Raw genomic sequence first — 18,673 nt, forward strand, 5'->3', positions numbered from 1 at the left:
TAGATTTAAGTCTATTTTTTTTTTAAAAACGGTAAACGCAAACTGTGACTAAAAATAGAATTGTACACGTGACTGCCACCCACTTTGACCCTTGGCGATTCCTTTCTTAACCTTTAAACTTTAACCTTCTTTGCTACGGTTTTTAGAATATTACCGGGTATATTTCTAGTTTTATTTGGCACCTGATTTGTAATGATTCAAAAGACGATAAAAATGCATAAGATTACAAATATTATTTTATTAATAGTTGTGATAGTATTAAGAATTATTTTTAAATGCTTCTAATTGTAAGGCTCATTTTCATTGGATAAAACTGATAAATTTTTGCCACAAGTTAGAAATATGACCAATCAAAATACCTCAATGAGATCCTTCTGTGCAGCGCAAGAATATAGCGATATGGTTGTATTGTTTCCCAATCATATTCTCACCTTTCCTGTTCGTGGTTGGTAAGTAATATTTTCTACACTTCAAATAATCAAACAAATAATCGCTTCAAGTTAGACAATTGTAAAGATTATTATTACTTCCAGATGAAATATTCAGCCACAGTGGAGACCGGAGAAACGATAGCTAACTTTTAGGACGGACTTTTACGGACACAGTACATGTAAGTACAAATCCCCATGACGAAGTATGGAAGCAGCCATTATTTATATACATAACCATTCATGTGCCTACGTGGTATACGTATAGAGAAGAAAAACAATAAACACCAAACTTAGTATCTGCATTTTGTGCAAACGATCACTGTTATTAAAATTATGTTAATATTGTTTACTTATGTCAATAACCATACATTAATACACAGATTTCTAGTTTTCACAGTGAGAAAAATAAAAAAGACAAAATCTGCCCTGCCCATTTTTTTTCCACAGTGGGTGATTTTGTTATGTAAACTTAATTCCTCTAGATTAGTCTAGATCTGCTAGATCTATTATTGTATATGTAGAGCTCATGAATTGCCCTTGTATTATTATTTAAACCCTAATTTTAGTAACACATATGCATCTATTCTGTAGGCCCCTAAAAATAATTATAATAGTGAATCTATTGTTAGCCCTAAAGGCTTTTAAACAGCATTTTTTCAGTTCTACTTCTCATCTTTCATTTACTCTCAGTATACATTTTAAACTTGTTTTTTTTGTTCATATCTTATTCAGAGTAAAAACTGTTAATTTCATTTGGAATTTTTTCATTACCACATTACAATGATAGTTCTTATTAACAAGGTACATGTTTTCTCTAGCTGTACTGTTCGACTCGGCAAGTCTTCAATAACCTGCAACTTCTAAATCATGGCCACAAGTATGGAAAATGATGGGGCAACGTCTAGCAAAGTTGACCTCCAGGCTTTTGAACCTGAATTCCCAACCTATGATAATGCTTTCCCCAAACTACCACCTCTGGATGCTCGCTCTGAACAGCCAATCGCACCATCTATTGCTCCTGGTGGGGCATGGCAGCCTAAATTTCTCACTCGCCAATCCAAATGTACCCAGGTAAATTTAGTCCAACTAATCAAACCTTGCATATAATTTCATTATTGTGTCATAGCCCTCTGTTTTTGAAAATAAAAAAAACTTATATAGTTTACTTTACTCATTTACTTTGACAGGTTTTTACTGTTCCCCTTGAAGAACGCAAGTTTAAGGAAATGAATGAGCGACAGTTTGGAGAAGAAAGTGAACAAATGAAAATCTGCAAGGAAATAATGCAAAAAACTGGTAAGGTTTATTTTGATGTAGTTTTTTAAAGCAGTGATTTCTTTACACAGAAGGATTTTTTTTTCATTTTAATGATGGTCTTCATTACAGTATAATCTGTTAATAAAATTAGGCCCATGTTCGAAGGGATATTCTGTGTCATTACAATAGAGGTATCAAATTGAAAGGACAAAAATAGTGGTAAAATGTTACCATTTTCAGCAGTATATTTTTTTGGATCAATATAAAAGGATTGTGTGGTCAACACCATGCCCAGATTTAAGTCAGATACACTACGAGCTGAATAGACTAAGGGGTATTGTTTATGCCAAGCTATTGATCTGATCTTCAGACACTAGTAAGCTTTGATTAATATTTGTAGAGGAAATTTGATGCTGTATAATATAAAAGAATCCACTTATTTTGTAGGAGTATCTATTGAACTGAGCATGGCAAAAGATCAGAGCATGACACTGGTAATCAATGGGCGACAAGATGCAGTGATGAAAGCTCGTAGGGAAGTTGTGAACAGGCTCCAAACTCAGGTTGGTGAAAACATAATATATTAAAAAAAATCTGTGTAGATTTCCTTAATAACTATTAGCTACTTGGTTTTCAGAATACATCTAAATATTAAACATTTGTTTAATTGCAGGCCAGTATTGTGCTCAATATTCCAAGAGAGTATCATAGGTTTATTCTCGGCAAAAGTGGCAAGAAGCTGCAGGAAATCGAATTAGCGACTGCGACTAAGATCTACCTCCCTCGCTCCGATGACAAAACTAACCCCAACGAGATAAAAATTGTTGGAGCGAAGGAGGGGATTGATAAGGCACGGCATGAAATTGAAGCAATCCATGAAGAGCAAGTATGTACTCCTTCATTTTTATGTAGCTTATATTCTTAGAAGATAGATATTTTGGTGCTTTATATTCCTTAATTGGGACAGCGTGGTGCTAGGCTGCTAACCCGATAATCTCAAGTTCAAATCTGGATTAATGTCAGTAGAATATCTCTGACCCACCCAGCTCTGATGGGTATCTAACTCAAGTTAGGTAATGGAGGCTGGGCATATTGCTGACCACATTATACCTTCACGAGCCGGCCCGCGGCATAACATACGCCGCTAATTAGTTGTTGTTTTTTCTACTTTTCAGTAATTCATAATTTATTAATTCGACAGTACCAACGCTGCCATTGAAAATATTTCTTTAAAACACTATAAGTAGCGCTCGTTAAGGACCATAACCCCCCCCTCCCCCCCCCCCCTACGTTTAAAATCGTTGGCTCTGCTTGTAAACATTTAGAGTGAACACAGCTCACTAAAACCATGTAGGGGTGGGGAGGTAGGGAGCGCGTTTGCAGCTTGTTTTCTAGGGCTCCCAGAAGAGAATTATATATATATAGATTTGCAGAGGTCAAGAAACTTATGAGGATTTTTTTACTTTTGTATTACTCTAGAACTTAATGTTTTAAATTTATAAATTATTTACAAGATTACTTTTGAATATTATCAATGGCATAATATTTTCTTTAGGCAAAACTGGCATTTGAAAGACTACCAATTCCCAAGGCATTCCATCCTTTTGTGTGTGGCCCCAACAAAGAAAATATTATTAAACTGACTGAGGAAACTGGAGCCAAAATCAGTGTCCCACCTCACAAGGATGAGATTGTAGTTTCTGGAGAGAAGGATGGAGTTTTGAAATGTAAACAGACTATGATGGCAATTTATGAAGAAAAGGTAGACCACAATTTATTTAGGGCTATTTTATTCTTGATATAAAGGATGTTGAGAAGCGATATAATTTGTAATTTAAACTAATTAATAATCATTTAAAAAATCTAAATTCAGAAACGAAAGTGTCAGACGGTTTCAGTGGAGGTTAAAAAATCCCAACACAAGTATGTTGTGGGTCCTCGTTATGCAAACATTCAAGAAATTTTAGCCAACACTGGTGTCTCTGTTGAAGTACCTGACCTCAATTCACCCTCCGAGACTATCACATTGAGAGGAGAGCAGGAAAAGTTGGGCCAGGCCCTTACTGAAGTTTATAGCAAGGTGAGCCTCTTTGTCTTTATTTTGTTTTTTGTCTCGTATCTTTCATTGTGGGATAGTGTTGTAGAGTGGCAAAACACACTATTACAGACCGAAAAGTCATGAGTTTATGCCAGGGCTAGAGTAGTGTATCTAGCTCTGAAGAGTAGGTGATTTGAATCTAGGAAAGAAAAGTTAACTGGGTATAATACTGACCACATAATCATTTCATATGCTAGGTCTAAGCTAATCATTTATCGGCCCTATGGACCATGAGGTGTAAAAGGATAACTTCACAGAGGAAATGTTTCTCTCAATCTTTCAGGCCAACAGTGTTGTGTTTTCTGATGTGTCAGCACCCGCATGGCTTCACAGGTTCATCATTGGCAGAAAGGGAAGCAACATTAAAGAGATAACTGAAAATTTCCCCACTGTGAGTACTGAACATAGATTTATTTTAAAATGCTAACTTTTTTATAGTAAAAAAAATGAAGGGTAATGTAATAAATAAATTGTTGCCTGTCAAAACAATCGGTTTGACTGATACACACTTAATAAATGCATAACAGTAATCACCTGAACTATTTAACCAGGTTCACATTGAGTTTACTGATGGACAAGACAAAATCACAATTGAGGGACCCCCTGAAGAGGTGAACAAAGCTGTGGAGAAACTCAATGCATTTGTTAAAGATTTGGTAAGTCTGCATTTTTATTGTTACAGATTTATAAGCGGTTAGTAGTTATGATTTAAGAGAAAAAAAAGGATATTTGATTCTATTTAACAAATTACAAACTTTCAATAACTGGCCATTTATTAAGTTTTCATGTATCATTGTAAAATATCCTGGTGAAGTACAGGTAGTAGGTTAAAAAAATTTTTCCTTTTTTTCCCAAAATTTTATACCTTAATTAGTAATTAGAACTTTATTTTTTTTATTAGATAAAGCGCATGGATTTTGCTGAAATTCAAGTAGATCAAAAATTCCATAAACATATTATTGGTAAAAGTGGAGCCAACAGTAAGTACCAATATCTTTTAGTCTAAGATAGAACACAAATTAATGTACGCCTTATTGAATTGTTATATTTTAATATTTTTGTTTAGAGTTAAATTAAATATAATCTGTCAATTTCAGTTAGTAAAATCAAGCAAGAAACTGGTGTAGCAATTAGAATACCATCAGATGGTGAAAATAGTAATATTATTAGAATAGAGGGTGACCCACAAGGTGTTAAGACAGCAAAGGAGCAGCTTCTAGAAATGGCTAATAGAATGGTGGGTTACTTGTGCATTAAAAGTTCTATGCAACATTTGTATTTAAAAAGTAGTTTGAACAATCTGACACAATAAACTAGCTAATAATACTGTTAAATTCAGTTAAAATATATGCTGATTTTTTTTCACAATGAATTTAATTTTCCACCACTATAAACATACTATTTTAATTTTAATAACACTAATATTGTTAAAATCACTTTTGCCCAATGTAACTAATCATGTATGTTGAAATCTAATAGGAAAATGAAAAAACAAGGGACATCATCATTGAACATAGATTCCACCGTCAAATTATTGGTTCCAAGGGAGAAAATATCCGGGAAATTAGAGATAAATATAACCAGGTTCAGATCACTTTTCCTGACCAGGGTAAAAAAAGTGATGTTGTTACATTGCGTGGACCAAAGAATGATGTTGATAAAGCCTTCAAGCATCTCCAAAACCTGGTCAAAGATTTGGTATGTTGTTTTCCCAGATGCTGGTTAATTTTAATAAATGTACCATCTTGATAACTTTTAATTCAAACATTTATTTGATATGACAGTTGTATGGTTTGCGGTTAGTTGTTCAGCCACTAATTAGTAAAAATGTTTCATTTTAGATTGAAAACAACTACCAGGCACAAGTACACATCTTTAAGGACTTTCACAAAAATATTATTGGTAAAGGAGGAAACACCATTAAGAAGGTATTAGAGTGTATATAAGTTACTATTTTAACTGTAAAGAATAGAGGCTACTGTTTAGAAATTTTTTAATGTGGCATGCTATTTCATGATGTATAAATATTTCCACCCCAAATAGATAAGAGAAGAAACAGATACCAAGATTGATTTGCCTAGTGAAATAAGTGACAGTGATGTTATCACCATCACTGGGAAAAAAGCCAATGTGGAGAAAGCTAGAGAAAAGATTGAAGCCATCCAGAAAGAATTGGTAAGATAGTTACTCAAAAATTGCCCTGTTACTTTAGGCTGATAAATTTTTGTAACTATAACTACCCTAAAATAGCCCTGTTACTGTGGGCTGATAAAGTATTATTATCCAGCAGTTAACAATTTTTTTATGTCGGTTTAACAGGGCAATATTAAAGAAGTTACAATTGACATCCCCAACAAGCTTCACAACTCTCTTATTGGCACCAAGGGCAAATTTATCAGAGCTATCTCTGAAGAGAATGGTGGTGTTATGATCCGTTTCCCACAAGAAGGAACCAAGAGTGATAAAGTTGTGATCAGAGGACCTAGTGCAGATGTTGAGAATGCCAAACAGCAGCTGTTAGAGTTGGTGAATGAAAGGGTGAGACATTTAAAACTTTGCTAAATTATTTTAATAAGTTAGTAAAATACTCTTTCATACCTCATGTAATTCACTTGCACTTTATCATGTACAATAATTGCAATATCAAAAGGTGCTTACCACATAAATATGTAATAAAAATTGTTTTACAGAAAGATTCAAGTTTTACCCTTGAAGTTAAAGCCAAACCCCAGTATCACAAGTTCCTCATTGGTAGAAATGGAGCAACCATTAAAAAGGTTATTTTCATTTTAATCTGTGACTAACTTTACTTTAGTTAAATATGACGTTCTAATTTTCTATTATGAATTAACTTATTAAAATTTAAACAATTATTTATTAATTTTACAGTCTTAACTGAATCTGCAGGTTTATTGTAAACAATCTTCATTACTTACTATCATTAATTACTATCATCTTATTGTTAGATTTTGTAAAAGGATAGTTTTGAATTGACCAGGTCAGGGAGAATACAGGTGTAAGAATAATCTTCCCTGCCCAAAGTGACCCTGACCAGGAAACCATAACCATCATCGGCAAAGAAGAGGGTGTGAAGCAAGCAAAGTCTGAGCTAGAGGGTCTTATTAAAAGCTTGGTATGTTTGTTCAGTGCCATTTTATTAAAAGAAACTAAACGTTATTAGAAATGTATCTAGTAACAAAAATTGACAATAGAATTTAAGTAATGTGTTGTAGTATAATTGAATTGTTTGCTTTCTAACAGGATAACACTGTGGAAGGAGAGGTCCACGTCGATCCTAAGCACCACAGATATTTTGTTGCTCGACGTGGTGAAGTCTTGAGAAATATTGCAGAAGATTATGGTGGTGTCACCGTGAGTTTCCCTCGCAGTGGTGTGAATAGTGACAAGGTTGTGATTAAAGGTCCTAAAGATTGTGTGGAGGCAGCCAAAAAGAAAATCTTGGAGATTGTTGAAGATTTGGTGAGAACATTTTTTTTTTCAAACAAAAAATTTATATATTTTAAACCTTAAAAAGGGACCAATTGTCAAACTGGGTTTTAAGGAATGTTTAAAGCTGGAGAGTGTACTGGCCAGATTTTCATATTAAGACTTTAAAAACAAAATTGCTAACAGATTAGAGATTTAAGTGTTTTCACTAGCTTTTTTTTTTAAGAATATTTAAAGCCAAAATTTTGCTGCGTTTTCGGAAAGTACATTTACAGTACATAAAAAGGTTTTGTTTACAAATGTATTCACTAATGCTGTTGCTTATGTTTATCAGGAAGCTCAAGTGACAGTGGAATGTGTGATAGCTCAGGTGGATCACAGGACTGTGATGGGTAGCGGAGGAGCTAATGTCAGAGAAATCACCAGACAGTATGATGTGGGCATTAAATTTCCAGACAAGCCACCCATGGCTAATGGAAGTCAGTATTTACTTCTTTATTCTATAGTGTAATGTTAAACATTGCTTGAGTATGATGGCCTAATTTTTACCCTACTTCTGTCCTTGTAGATTCTCCAGATGAACCTGTGGTGAATGGTGATATTAGTCCTGTTGAAAATGGCAATGGTCCACGCAAAGGGGACATTATCATTATCACGGGTAAACCTGAGAACTGTCAGAATGCCAAGCAAGCTCTTCTGGTACATACACTGCATTTTTATTTTTAAATATTTTAATGGTGTTAATAATTTAAAAGATATTCTGTTTATGACTACAACTGCTATTGAATTAAATACTAATTTATTCACTATTGCTCTTCAGGATTTGGTACCCATTGTGGATGAAGTCAATGTCCCATACGATCTTCACAAGTTTATCATCGGCCAGCGGGGCAAGGACGTGCGCAAGTTGATGCAGGACTATGATGTGAACATTTCAATTCCTGCAGCTGAAGAGCACAGTGATGTTGTGAAAGTTCGTGGACCTCCAGCCAATGTTTCCAGAGCCAGGAATGCCATTTTGGAGAGGGTCAATCAGTTGGAACATGAAAAAGAAGATAGGGTAATTAGTTTGGAACAAATAACTTGACATTTTTAGAGATGTACTGACTACTTCATTATACTTTGTATGGGTAGTAACCCATATTTGCATATTTTTAAACATTTGTTTCTTTATACATCTATATTAATAAACCAGAAATATATACTTTTGTGTGAGATACATGAATTTTGTGTTTTATCCAAAATCTTCAACAAGACAAAAATAATTGACGATAAAGATTTATAGCTGTTTTTACTATATTTACATTTCCTCCTCAGGAATTGAAGAGCTTCAAGCTGACTGTGGAAGTTGATGAAAAATACCACCCCAAGATCATAGGTCGAAAGGGTAATGTAATTTCTGGGATCCGCAAGAACCATGACGTTAACATTCAGTTCCCAGACAAAGGCAGCGAAAACCCAAGTCTCATATCCATCACTGGCTACCAGCAGAACGCTGAGGCTGCAAAGGATGAGATTTTAAAGATAGTTAAAAGCTATGTGAGTAGTGTTGGCTTTGTTCATTTTTTAAAATTCAACTTTGTTTTGAAAAAATGTCTTAAAGAAATCCTGTAATTTATGTCTCTTAACAAGCGTGGTAAATTATTTACCATAGTGGAGACGGCGTGGTCTAATGGTAGGGTATACAACTGTTAACCCAAAAGTCTCAAGCTCAAATCTCAGGTTCTAGTCCGTAATCCTTACAGCTCTGATGGGTAACTGACCAGAATTATTTTGTTTTTGAATATTTTCATTTGTTTTTTAATCTCCAGGAGGATATGTATGTTGAGGAAGTGTCAATTGATGCCCGTATCCACCCTCGTATAATTGGTGCCCGAGGTCGTGGTATCAACAAGTTGATGGAGGACTTCAATGTTGAGCTTCGCTTCCCACGCTCTGGTGACCCAGACCCTAACCTGGTCACTATTTCTGGTGCAGAGGATAATGTTCTTGACTGCAAGGACTATTTGCTCAACATGGAAGAGGAATATGTAATTATAATTTTTAATTTGTTATATACATTTCTAAATTTGTTTAGTTAGGAAACTTGTTAGTATTGTGAGATTATTCTTTTTAAATATAAGCGATGATTATTCCCACAGCTGCAAGACTTTGTGGATCAAGAGTACATCCGAGATCTGCAGAGACCACCCAGCAAGAGTTCTTCAGATCCCGCCCCACCCAGGGAACCAACACAGGGTTTTGTGGTCAAGGATGCTCCATGGGATCGGGCTCCAGACACGGCTAGTCAAGAGGAATTCCCAAGCTTTGGGGCAGTGGTTGCACCAAAAGGTCGCTCGTGGGGTCCCATCAGAAAGTGAATACCACCCCAGTAGATGGATCTGTCTTGTGACAGTCCCTTGGCAGTTTAACTTTTTTAACCTCTGTTGTAGCTTCAACACCCCTCTCCCTCAATTTGGCCCACGATTTTGGCTTTACTTTCCAACTTGAGAAACTAGATATGGTCTATCTAGAGTTGTATAGATCCATTTTGTTCACTGATGTAAATGGACACTGTTTTTAAGTAACCAGATTATTTTGTTGTTGTTATCAAATTGAAGCACAGGGATAAATTTACCATATTTTGAAATCTTTTATGTAAGCTCATTATTGTTTCAATGAAGCGCTGATAAAGCCAAGTTTCAGTGATTGTTTTCTAGACAAATCAGATAAAGCCAGTTTGCTTCCTTAAATTTTGTTTTACAGAACTGTTTTGTCTAGTGGAAGATTTTATTCTATTCCCATTACATTTTTTTTTTACTTTTAGTTGATGATGGGGATTAGTAAAAAGTAAAAAATCCAAAACCAGTACATTGAAAGAAATAAGTTAAAGTTCTAATGGAATGTCATCTTTTCAGTTTTTCTCTTGTTTAAAATAGAGCTTAACACTGAAAAGACAGATCTATCTTAACTGTTTTCTTTGAAAGATAATTTTTAAATATTCTTAGAATGCACTTTGAATCTTTTACTTTTACAATCTGATTATTCTCTTCCCCCCCCCCCCCTGTTCCCCCTCCCTCATTGTTTTAAAAAGTTTTCCCCTACACTAAGTTTGATCAGTATATTTTTTTTTTTATTAAAGTTTTAGAGCTGCATATAAAATCATTCCATATTAATTTGTCAATTATCCTGTGTAGATTTTTGCTTTTCAAAACCAAATAATTGTTGCTAAATCTTTCCTTAATCATACTTAAAGCACTTTGTACTGAGGTTTATTGCTAGGCTACCTGGACTAATTAAAATATGAAGTTTTTTTTTCTTCAAGCATGTGATAGATTATTTAAAGAGCTGAAAGTTTAAGAAACTGCACGTTTTAATGTGGTTAGCTGGTTATTTGAATTATATTTTTTGGTTTTCTATAGCAAATGATACAGCTCTACTTTCTGTCAAGGTTTACAGATAAAAAGTTGTAAAAAACTGCAGGTTGACAGAAAGTAACTAAAGCGGAAACCCTTTTATTGCCCCCTACTCCTCCAATGCAATTGTTATGTTGTTTGATGTAATTCTCTTCAAGTGATCACCTACTGCTAGTCTTTTGACCCTTTGTCATGTGTTGTTGAGCCCAAGCACAGCTCTTGACATCTGTATTGTTCTGACATGTCTTCTCTTCCTTTCTACTTGTGTGTGGACTAAGTTAAACATTCAAGCTTTACATTACAAAGTTGATTCTAATGTCTCAAGCTGTTTTTTCTTTTGTTCACTTCATTCTATATAAGAGGATTATAACAGTAGAAATATAATGATTCAATGATCAACTCCCATTTGATTTTAACAAATATGCAATGTACATCATTTCACCCTATTGTTCACCCCATACCTGGTTCATCCTCCAGCTGATGTCACTCTAAAGTCACAAAAACTGCCCATATTTTTTTTTTCTCTTAAATTTGTTTGTTGGAAAATTGTTAGCTTCTTGTGTTGTTTCGGAGTGGAGCTGGATCATTGATTTAATGCATTTATATCTAGTTCAGTAACGAAGAGGTTAGGACAGTGATATTTAGGTCTTACAGAATCTCTTTTGTTGTTGATGAAATGCCTAGCTAGAAACCAGCTTGTTTAACACCAAACCTGTCCACAGTTTAAGTGGAGTCTTGAGTCTTGATGGGAAGTTTTACCTTATTTCCTGTGCTAATTGACTGCACTTGCCTACCAAAACGTACCACTAACACTTCATTGTTGTTTACCCTAGTGGAAGTAAATATATTTATATTTCAATATTTGAAATGAATTTATTTGAAGTAAGTTGAAATGCTTCTTGTCCAAGTTTTCATCAAGTCAAACAAGCATGAACCAATCGCTTGCATTGTGCCTAGCCCAGTAAATACATTTATATATCAGAGTTCTATTTTTATTTTTTAACATTTTTAAGAAGAAAAAAATGAAGGCCAAGCTTTTATGGAATGTTTTATTAAATATATTTTGTTCCTTTGTATGTTCATGGAACCCATTTTGATTGTTTATGAATGAATGCCTTATTACTCTAAAGTAAGATATGTTAAGTAAATAACATTTTTTGAAGCATTCAAAATGGGGACTTGTATTTGACATTTGTGTAATGGTGGTGAGAAGAAAAAAAAACCAACCTGGAGATTTGTAGAATACTGTAGAAATAAATGTATACAACAAGACAGGAGCTACATTTAACAAGTAAAACATTGAGCAGCATTCTCTTATGAAATGTTCAGTGTTGCTCATTATGCAAGTCAACTTTTTTTTTTCATTCTGTTCCCCCCATGTTACATTTGTAGGTGATGGTTGATTACCCTAATGGCTTAATCTGTTAGCAGGTTTTGTTTTAGTGAACATCATAAAGTGTGTTGCGGTGGAAGGGCTAGCCAAGTTTATTCTTTTTGTTTTGATTTAAACAGAAATGACAAATTGTTCGGTTGGCTTTTGTTAATGATTTTTTTTTAAATGCATATTTTGAAATCACAAATTTTCATTTGTAAAAAAAAATTATATATATGTGAAAAGTATGGGACTGATATTGTATTATAATAGGTTTTTTTTTCTTACAGAGTGATGTGAATTGTGATGTTATTTGCAACATGCTGTACATAAAATTAGTTTTAAAATAAAAATTTATGATTTTTGAATGCTGTTTGTGTAAGCCGTTTGGGCGTGGCTAATTAGTAAAAGTCGTGGCTAATTGGCATAAGTCGAATGGAAGAAGGCATTGTAAAATGATTTTACTGATCAGTTATTGAAAAAATATGCTAAATTCTGAGAGAATGAATATGAATAGATAATTTTAAAATTTAAAAAAAAAAACATGAAACCTTTTATGATGAAACATTTTTGAAGCTAATGTACTTGATTTACATTGGCAAAAGAAATAAATGTACTTTGAAAATGCACTACCAAGAAGTTTTTTGTTTAATATTTTTATAATTAAAAAAAACAACCATACTAGGATGTGGCATTCACTGCCCTGTCACCTGTACATCTGCCCAAGTGTATGTTCTTCCATGCCCTCACCTTTCCCAATGTCTAAGTATGGATGATGGCCTTAGGTAACTGGATAATTGTCAGTAGAGTCCATGTGTTCTTCATCTAGTACCTAACAGCTGGTAATGCAATCCTATATTACAAATCTCAAGTTATTAGTTACACAAAGGGTAACAGTGGTAGTCTACTACTTTCTTGTAGTAAGTAAACAATTGAACCAGGGGGTGCCAAATAAGTGACAACTGAGTCAGCTGTGGTCACTCACTGGTCTAGTGTTCACAGGCTAATAATGTGTTGTCCAATGGGCCAGACTAAAGATGACAGCTGTTTACAAAAATAGATTTTCAGCACAATATCACTCACAATGGGTCTTCTGGCATTGGTACATATTTATAAATACTTTATAAAAACCTTTTTATTCGCTTCCCCCAATACTATCACCAATTCCATTCCTATACATCAGGGGTCTCCAAACTTTTTAGCCAGAGGGCCGCATTAACTATCAAATATCAGTTCGGGGGCCAGAGTTTCTTCCATACATCTCTTTGGGGTGGCGGTGTCCCCTGTACTCCCCCCCCCCCCCCCAAAGAAATATAATTTATATAGAAATATATACACATTTTAAACGCACCCCCACCCTCCAGGAGAAAAAGTCTGAAAGAAACACTGTTGGTGGCTGACAACACACTCGAGGTCCAAGTTTGTTCTCCTTGAGCAAACACAAAAACCCACCCGCCATTTTTTAAACATGTCTTTAAGGAAGTCATTTGCTTACAATTCAATGACATCCATCTGCAGTTCATCTGGGCAACTGGTTACATTTGCTTTAAATGGGTTTTGAAAGTCTCACTTCTTCTGCCTTTGAATCATAGTAAGAAAACCGTTACTGAAACTGCAGCTGGAGGTCTTTGATGATCTCGCATGCAAATGATGTGGGGAACTCAGCTGTTGCTTCAGCCATGAAGACCTTGCACTGCTGAAAGTGCGTCAAGTTGTTGCCCTGTACTTGTTCCAAAAACTTGAAACAGCTGTCCAGCGACTCATCTATTGCATTTGAAAAATTGCAAAACTAGCTAGCCATTTTCACTATTTGAGTTACAATGTTTACATCGATGTCTGCAACATGGAGGGCAATGGTATTTGCACCCAATGCTAGATTTTTCAAATTGTTTTGAATTTTCTGGGCAAAGTACATCAACCACTTCTAATTAATTTTTTTTCCGTGAACAAAAAGATCTCCACGGGCCGGATGCGGCCCGCAGTTTGGAGACCCCTGCTCTACATTACCCTTCAACAAACTACACAATAAAAACCCTGAAAAATATAACCATAGAATTTTTTACTTATATTTTACACAGAAAGACTATCATAATAACAATGTATATTTTTTTCTACAAAGATTGTCAAATATAAGGTACATCAATCATGCAATAATTCATGTATAATTTTTCATAAAATACAGTATTTGAACAAGTTAAATGCTGAAATGTTTTGACAGATTTTAATTACATCTTAAAGAGATTCAACATAAATTATAAAACAAACCAATGAAAAAACATTTGATTATACAGGAATGAGTTCACTGGTATAAAAAAGTTTGTAATCCTTATTTTAAATGCCAATAGTGCTTTCTTCCTAAGATTAAGGATCAACAGCTGATAACAATGAAGACAGTGTAAAGTGTTGGGAATGTTAGCTAGAGTCAGTTTTAAAGAAAAATAATTTTAAGTGCAGTACACAGAGATGTAATTAGTAGTATTGAACACAAAAACTATTACATATTTTATCACAAAATTTAGTGAACTTAACTGTAGTACTGAACACAAAAACTAACTGTGAAGTTACAAGGGGGTAAAAACTAAATTGAAGTTATTAATCTCTTAACAAGGCTGAGCCAACATCACATAAGCCCTCTCTTTGCATGAGTATAAAGCAAGTGAAGTTCCTCTTTAGATCTAGCGATCCATTGAGCAGATGAAGTAGAATTCATGTTTTTGGCATATAAAGAAAAAGTGTGGCAATATGCCCAGCCACCTTTACTTTCACCAATGCCAAGTCAGGTACCCATTGGAGCTGGGTGGACTCCGAGATGTCCTGCTGTCACAAGCCCGAACAGAGATCCAAACTACGGGCTAGAAGACAAGTGCTCTACCATTTGACCACACTGTCCCTGAGCATGAGTATATAGTACTAAAATTGTAGTACTAAAATTGTAAGTGATATGTCATAACAGTTACAGCTTTACTTCATTAGAATAACATTAAGCACTACAACCACTATAATTAAATTAATTAATTATGTGATAATTTTAACATTGTATTCCCTAAAACATTAAGTTTAATGTGATTTTTTACTCGTAGTTAAGGAACTGATCCATTGAGCATTTTTAATTATTGCAGTTAGAATTATGGTAATTATACAAGAGGACTTTTTTATGATGACATTGGTAACAAGGTAGGGAGGGAGAAAAGTTTGCATAAAAAGAGAAATGACATTTAAGTAAGAATGATACAAAGTTATACAAAAATTAAGATACATTTGTAAAGCTAAAGGTCAGATTTGTTACAAAAGGCACTCCATATTTTTAATTTACATAGCAAGCATATATATTAATTCCTGATGTGTAATTAAGACTACAAAAATTAATCTCAATGAAAGAATAAAAATATTAGACATAAAATGAATTGAGTTTGTCTAGATATGTTTTATCACCAGTTTGTTTAGCTAGAGTTAAACAATGAATGCCTAGGAAAAAATGAACAAAGAATTGCAAGACATGACTTTGGTGAACAAAATGGAAGACTACAGACTGGACAAGGCTAATAGTTAGATCACTTGCAGACTGTAAATATTAAAGCAAGCAGTAAACTAGTGTGGTTCTAATTTTTTGGATAATTTACATTTTTATTCACAAGTTAATTACAAAAAGATGTAACATCCTTACTATACAATAACTGGAAAAACACTGGTTTTAAAATTAATTAGAAAAATAACTGGAATTTTAATTATTAGAATGATTTTCACATAGTTAAAATGAACACTTGACCTGGAAGAAGACACCAAGAAGATTGGATAAGCCTGGGGACAGTTGGAGAGACTAGCCCAGGACAGAGACGCCTGGAAAGCCCTTTTCAGCAGCCTATGTCCCAGGAGGGACAACAGGCAAACATGACCTAACCTAAAATGAACACTTGGTTTTTAAACTATCTTGAGTAGGCCTACATCAACAAACAGATGAGATTACAAAGTCATTAAACATCTGAATAGTGTAAATATTTGAACCTCTCTTGAGTAGGCCTACATCAACAAACAGATGAGATTACAAAGTCATTAGACATCTGAATAGAGTAAATATTTGAACCTCTCTTGAGTAGGCCTACACCAACAACTTGAGATGGACATCCGAACAGGGTGTAAATATATGAACCTCTCCAGCCTTGTATGTTTGTTTCTTAAAATAAAAGCTGGATTATGAGGGTATTAATTTTTTTAACAATCACATGAACATTCCATTTTTGTGACCTATATGAACAATTATGAAATATTTTTAAATTCTATTTAAAAAAACAAATAAAAAGGTGCTTGTAAATTAAGTCCCATACTATTCAGTATAAATCATCACAATGCTACCATTCTTTGTGTAATCTTAATATTAGGCAAAACATTTTATTAAAAAATGCTCTGGCTGAAAATTAAATTTGGAATAAACACTCAAAAAAATGAAAAATACGACTAGTTAATGCCAAGCAAAAGCTGGAGAGTTGAATAAAACTAGCAAGGAAAAAATCTACAGGTTTTTCTGATCATTTTTGGCAAAAAAAATATTTGTATGTTATTATAAAAATTTGAATGTTTAAATGACTAGGATATACTTAAGTTATGCAATACATTTAGACAAATATTTAAATATATTTGATAATTTAAGCGACATTAAGTCCTGACTCAATCTACATGAAATGGCATTTACATTACCTCCCTTCAATCTACAATAATTACTGTCATTTACTGTCAATTACTTTACAAGTTAGCTGATTATAATTAATTAACAACTATGTTGAATAATGCATTTTTACTGTCTTGTAAATAAAAAAAAATTACAAACTAAAAAAATTAAACCTTAAAAAAATGCACATAATGTACAAATGCACAAGTAAACAAACTTGAACACATTGTTTTGATCTTACATGTTTATAATAAAAATAAACTTTAATCAACAGTGGACGAAAGATACTGGGTAAATGGAATGGAAATCTATAAAATATATATATACTTTTTTGCATAGAGGAAAAAATTTTAGCTTAAAAAAAACACCATATAAATAAGTTTAAAGGCACGTTTTAATGAAATCTTAGAATACTGAATCATTTTTAAGAATTATTAAAACTTTTTTTTTTAAAGGTTGGGATTTATAACAACATGAACTCTCTTAATAAAAGCAACATTAAATTTCAAAAAGAAAAAACTTATAGACATGTTGTATTTTGAAGCTTGATTAACAAATTTCTCATCCCAAGACCATTAACTAATAAAATGTATGCAATCAAATTGTTTGGGACTTTTAAAAAAGGTAACAGCTTTTAGTGACATAGATTTAAAAAAAAAATTGACTGCAGTTTGTGTTAATGACAATGCTAACATACAAGTTATAATTTTTATTTAATAATAACTGAGGCTGCCTTAAGTTTAAAGACCAAAGCTAAATAATTTGTTTTTTACTTGGCTTTCATGTGAAACCAAAAGTTAAGACTGGTTTTCCAAGAGCCCTGAAGGGCTTCATCGAAATTGTGCCTGAAATGGGCCCGGGCATCGGCCTCGGAGAGATGGGGAACCAAGGTCTCCCGCAGGTAGTTGACATCTTTGGGGCTGGTCAGCTGAGGGATGCCACCTGACAACATCATCATGAACAGGGACATCAACAGCGAGAATTTCTGCCGGAGGATCAGGTAGGCTTTCTCACACATGGTTCGAAATCTGAAAAAATAAATAAATATTTCCGTGTAAAAAAAACAAACTAATTCATATTTAAATAAACAACCCACTATTTACAATAAAAAAATGTCTAATCAAGATTTACAAAAATTATTTGTTATTTTATTAATTGCACAACTTAGATAAAATACTTTTTGTAACGACTTCTCTAAAAGAATAGATCCTAGTACATGTTTGGACAGCCATGGAATAACAGTCAACATAGGTTTATTCAATGAAGATGGATTACAATTTCAATACATTGAGACTAAAACTATACCTACTGGGAATAACCTTAACATAGTAAAAAGATTAGTAAAGTCTGATTATGATTTGGTTTTATAACTAGTGGGTCAGAGTCCTGATATTATAAATAACTGTACACCAATTCTACCTATTTCTCTTTTAGATTCAGACCTTTTTACATACCTCAGTTGCAAAGATATTTTTTTCATGAAGTTAGGAATTTTTTTTACCTTTTGAAGTTATCAGGGGCTGCATTGCCCTTGGTTATAAGATGAACAAAGTGGGTAGTGAGGACAAATGGAACTCTCTCCCTCTTCACATGGAACTTGCTCTTAAAGTTGCCCAGGAAGTGGCCAAAGTCTATATGAAACATCTGTTGAAAGGTAAAATAATAAACACCACATTAAGTTGCGGAAAAGTAATTCTACTCATTTCAAGCTTCAACAAATATTTATTTGAGTTTGTTTCCCTTGGTCAACATTCTGTTGAAAATTTCAATCACAATTTCATAATTTGAGTTTAAATTAAACATATTTTTTTAATTAATCACCAACTTAAGCATGTGTTGGTAAATAGTAATTTAGGTACCAGTGCTGTAAAAGTTAGTTTTTGAACCAGACGGTCCGTGGGGCAAGAGAAGTAGAGGTCACCTGTTTCTGTGACCTCAGCATTTGAAGGAATGGTCAGCACTATATCCGCCACCTTTACTTTCCCTAACGCCAGTCAGATACCCATATAC

General features: G+C 33.8%; 2 protein-coding genes across 2 annotated transcripts in view; one reads left to right on the forward strand and one right to left on the reverse strand.

Moving 5' to 3' along the window:
- Positions 1-384: 384 nt before the first annotated feature.
- LOC131927108 (vigilin) lies at positions 385-10,271 on the forward strand. The gene is made up of 25 exons (XM_059282773.1): positions 385-449; positions 534-610; positions 1,250-1,502; positions 1,619-1,727; positions 2,136-2,251; positions 2,362-2,574; positions 3,244-3,450; positions 3,562-3,768; positions 4,070-4,177; positions 4,338-4,442; positions 4,688-4,766; positions 4,884-5,023; positions 5,266-5,484; positions 5,628-5,714; positions 5,830-5,961; positions 6,106-6,324; positions 6,477-6,563; positions 6,785-6,919; positions 7,048-7,266; positions 7,568-7,712; positions 7,802-7,932; positions 8,054-8,293; positions 8,551-8,772; positions 9,045-9,263; positions 9,375-10,271. Exons 3-25 carry the CDS (start codon positions 1,299-1,301, stop codon positions 9,591-9,593), a joined length of 3,762 nt encoding a protein of 1,253 aa, XP_059138756.1. The 5' UTR covers positions 385-449; positions 534-610; positions 1,250-1,298; the 3' UTR covers positions 9,594-10,271.
- Positions 10,272-14,042: 3,771 nt separating this feature from the next.
- The window catches only part of LOC131927109 (phosphatidylinositol 4,5-bisphosphate 3-kinase catalytic subunit delta isoform), a 31,861-nt gene continuing 27,230 nt past the window's right edge, over positions 14,043-18,673 (reverse strand). The window contains exons 25-26 of the mRNA XM_059282774.1: positions 18,165-18,307; positions 14,043-17,691 (exon numbers count right to left, since the gene is read on the reverse strand). Coding sequence (XP_059138757.1) covers positions 17,433-17,691; positions 18,165-18,307 — 402 coding nt within the window. The 3' untranslated portion in view covers positions 14,043-17,432. The remainder of the gene's footprint in view (positions 17,692-18,164; positions 18,308-18,673) is intronic.

Source organism: Physella acuta, unplaced genomic scaffold, assembly GCF_028476545.2.
Source record: "Physella acuta isolate Inbredline_101_S28 unplaced genomic scaffold, ASM2847654v3 ptg001374l, whole genome shotgun sequence".
NCBI classification, from domain to species: Eukaryota; Metazoa; Mollusca; class Gastropoda; family Physidae; genus Physella; species Physella acuta.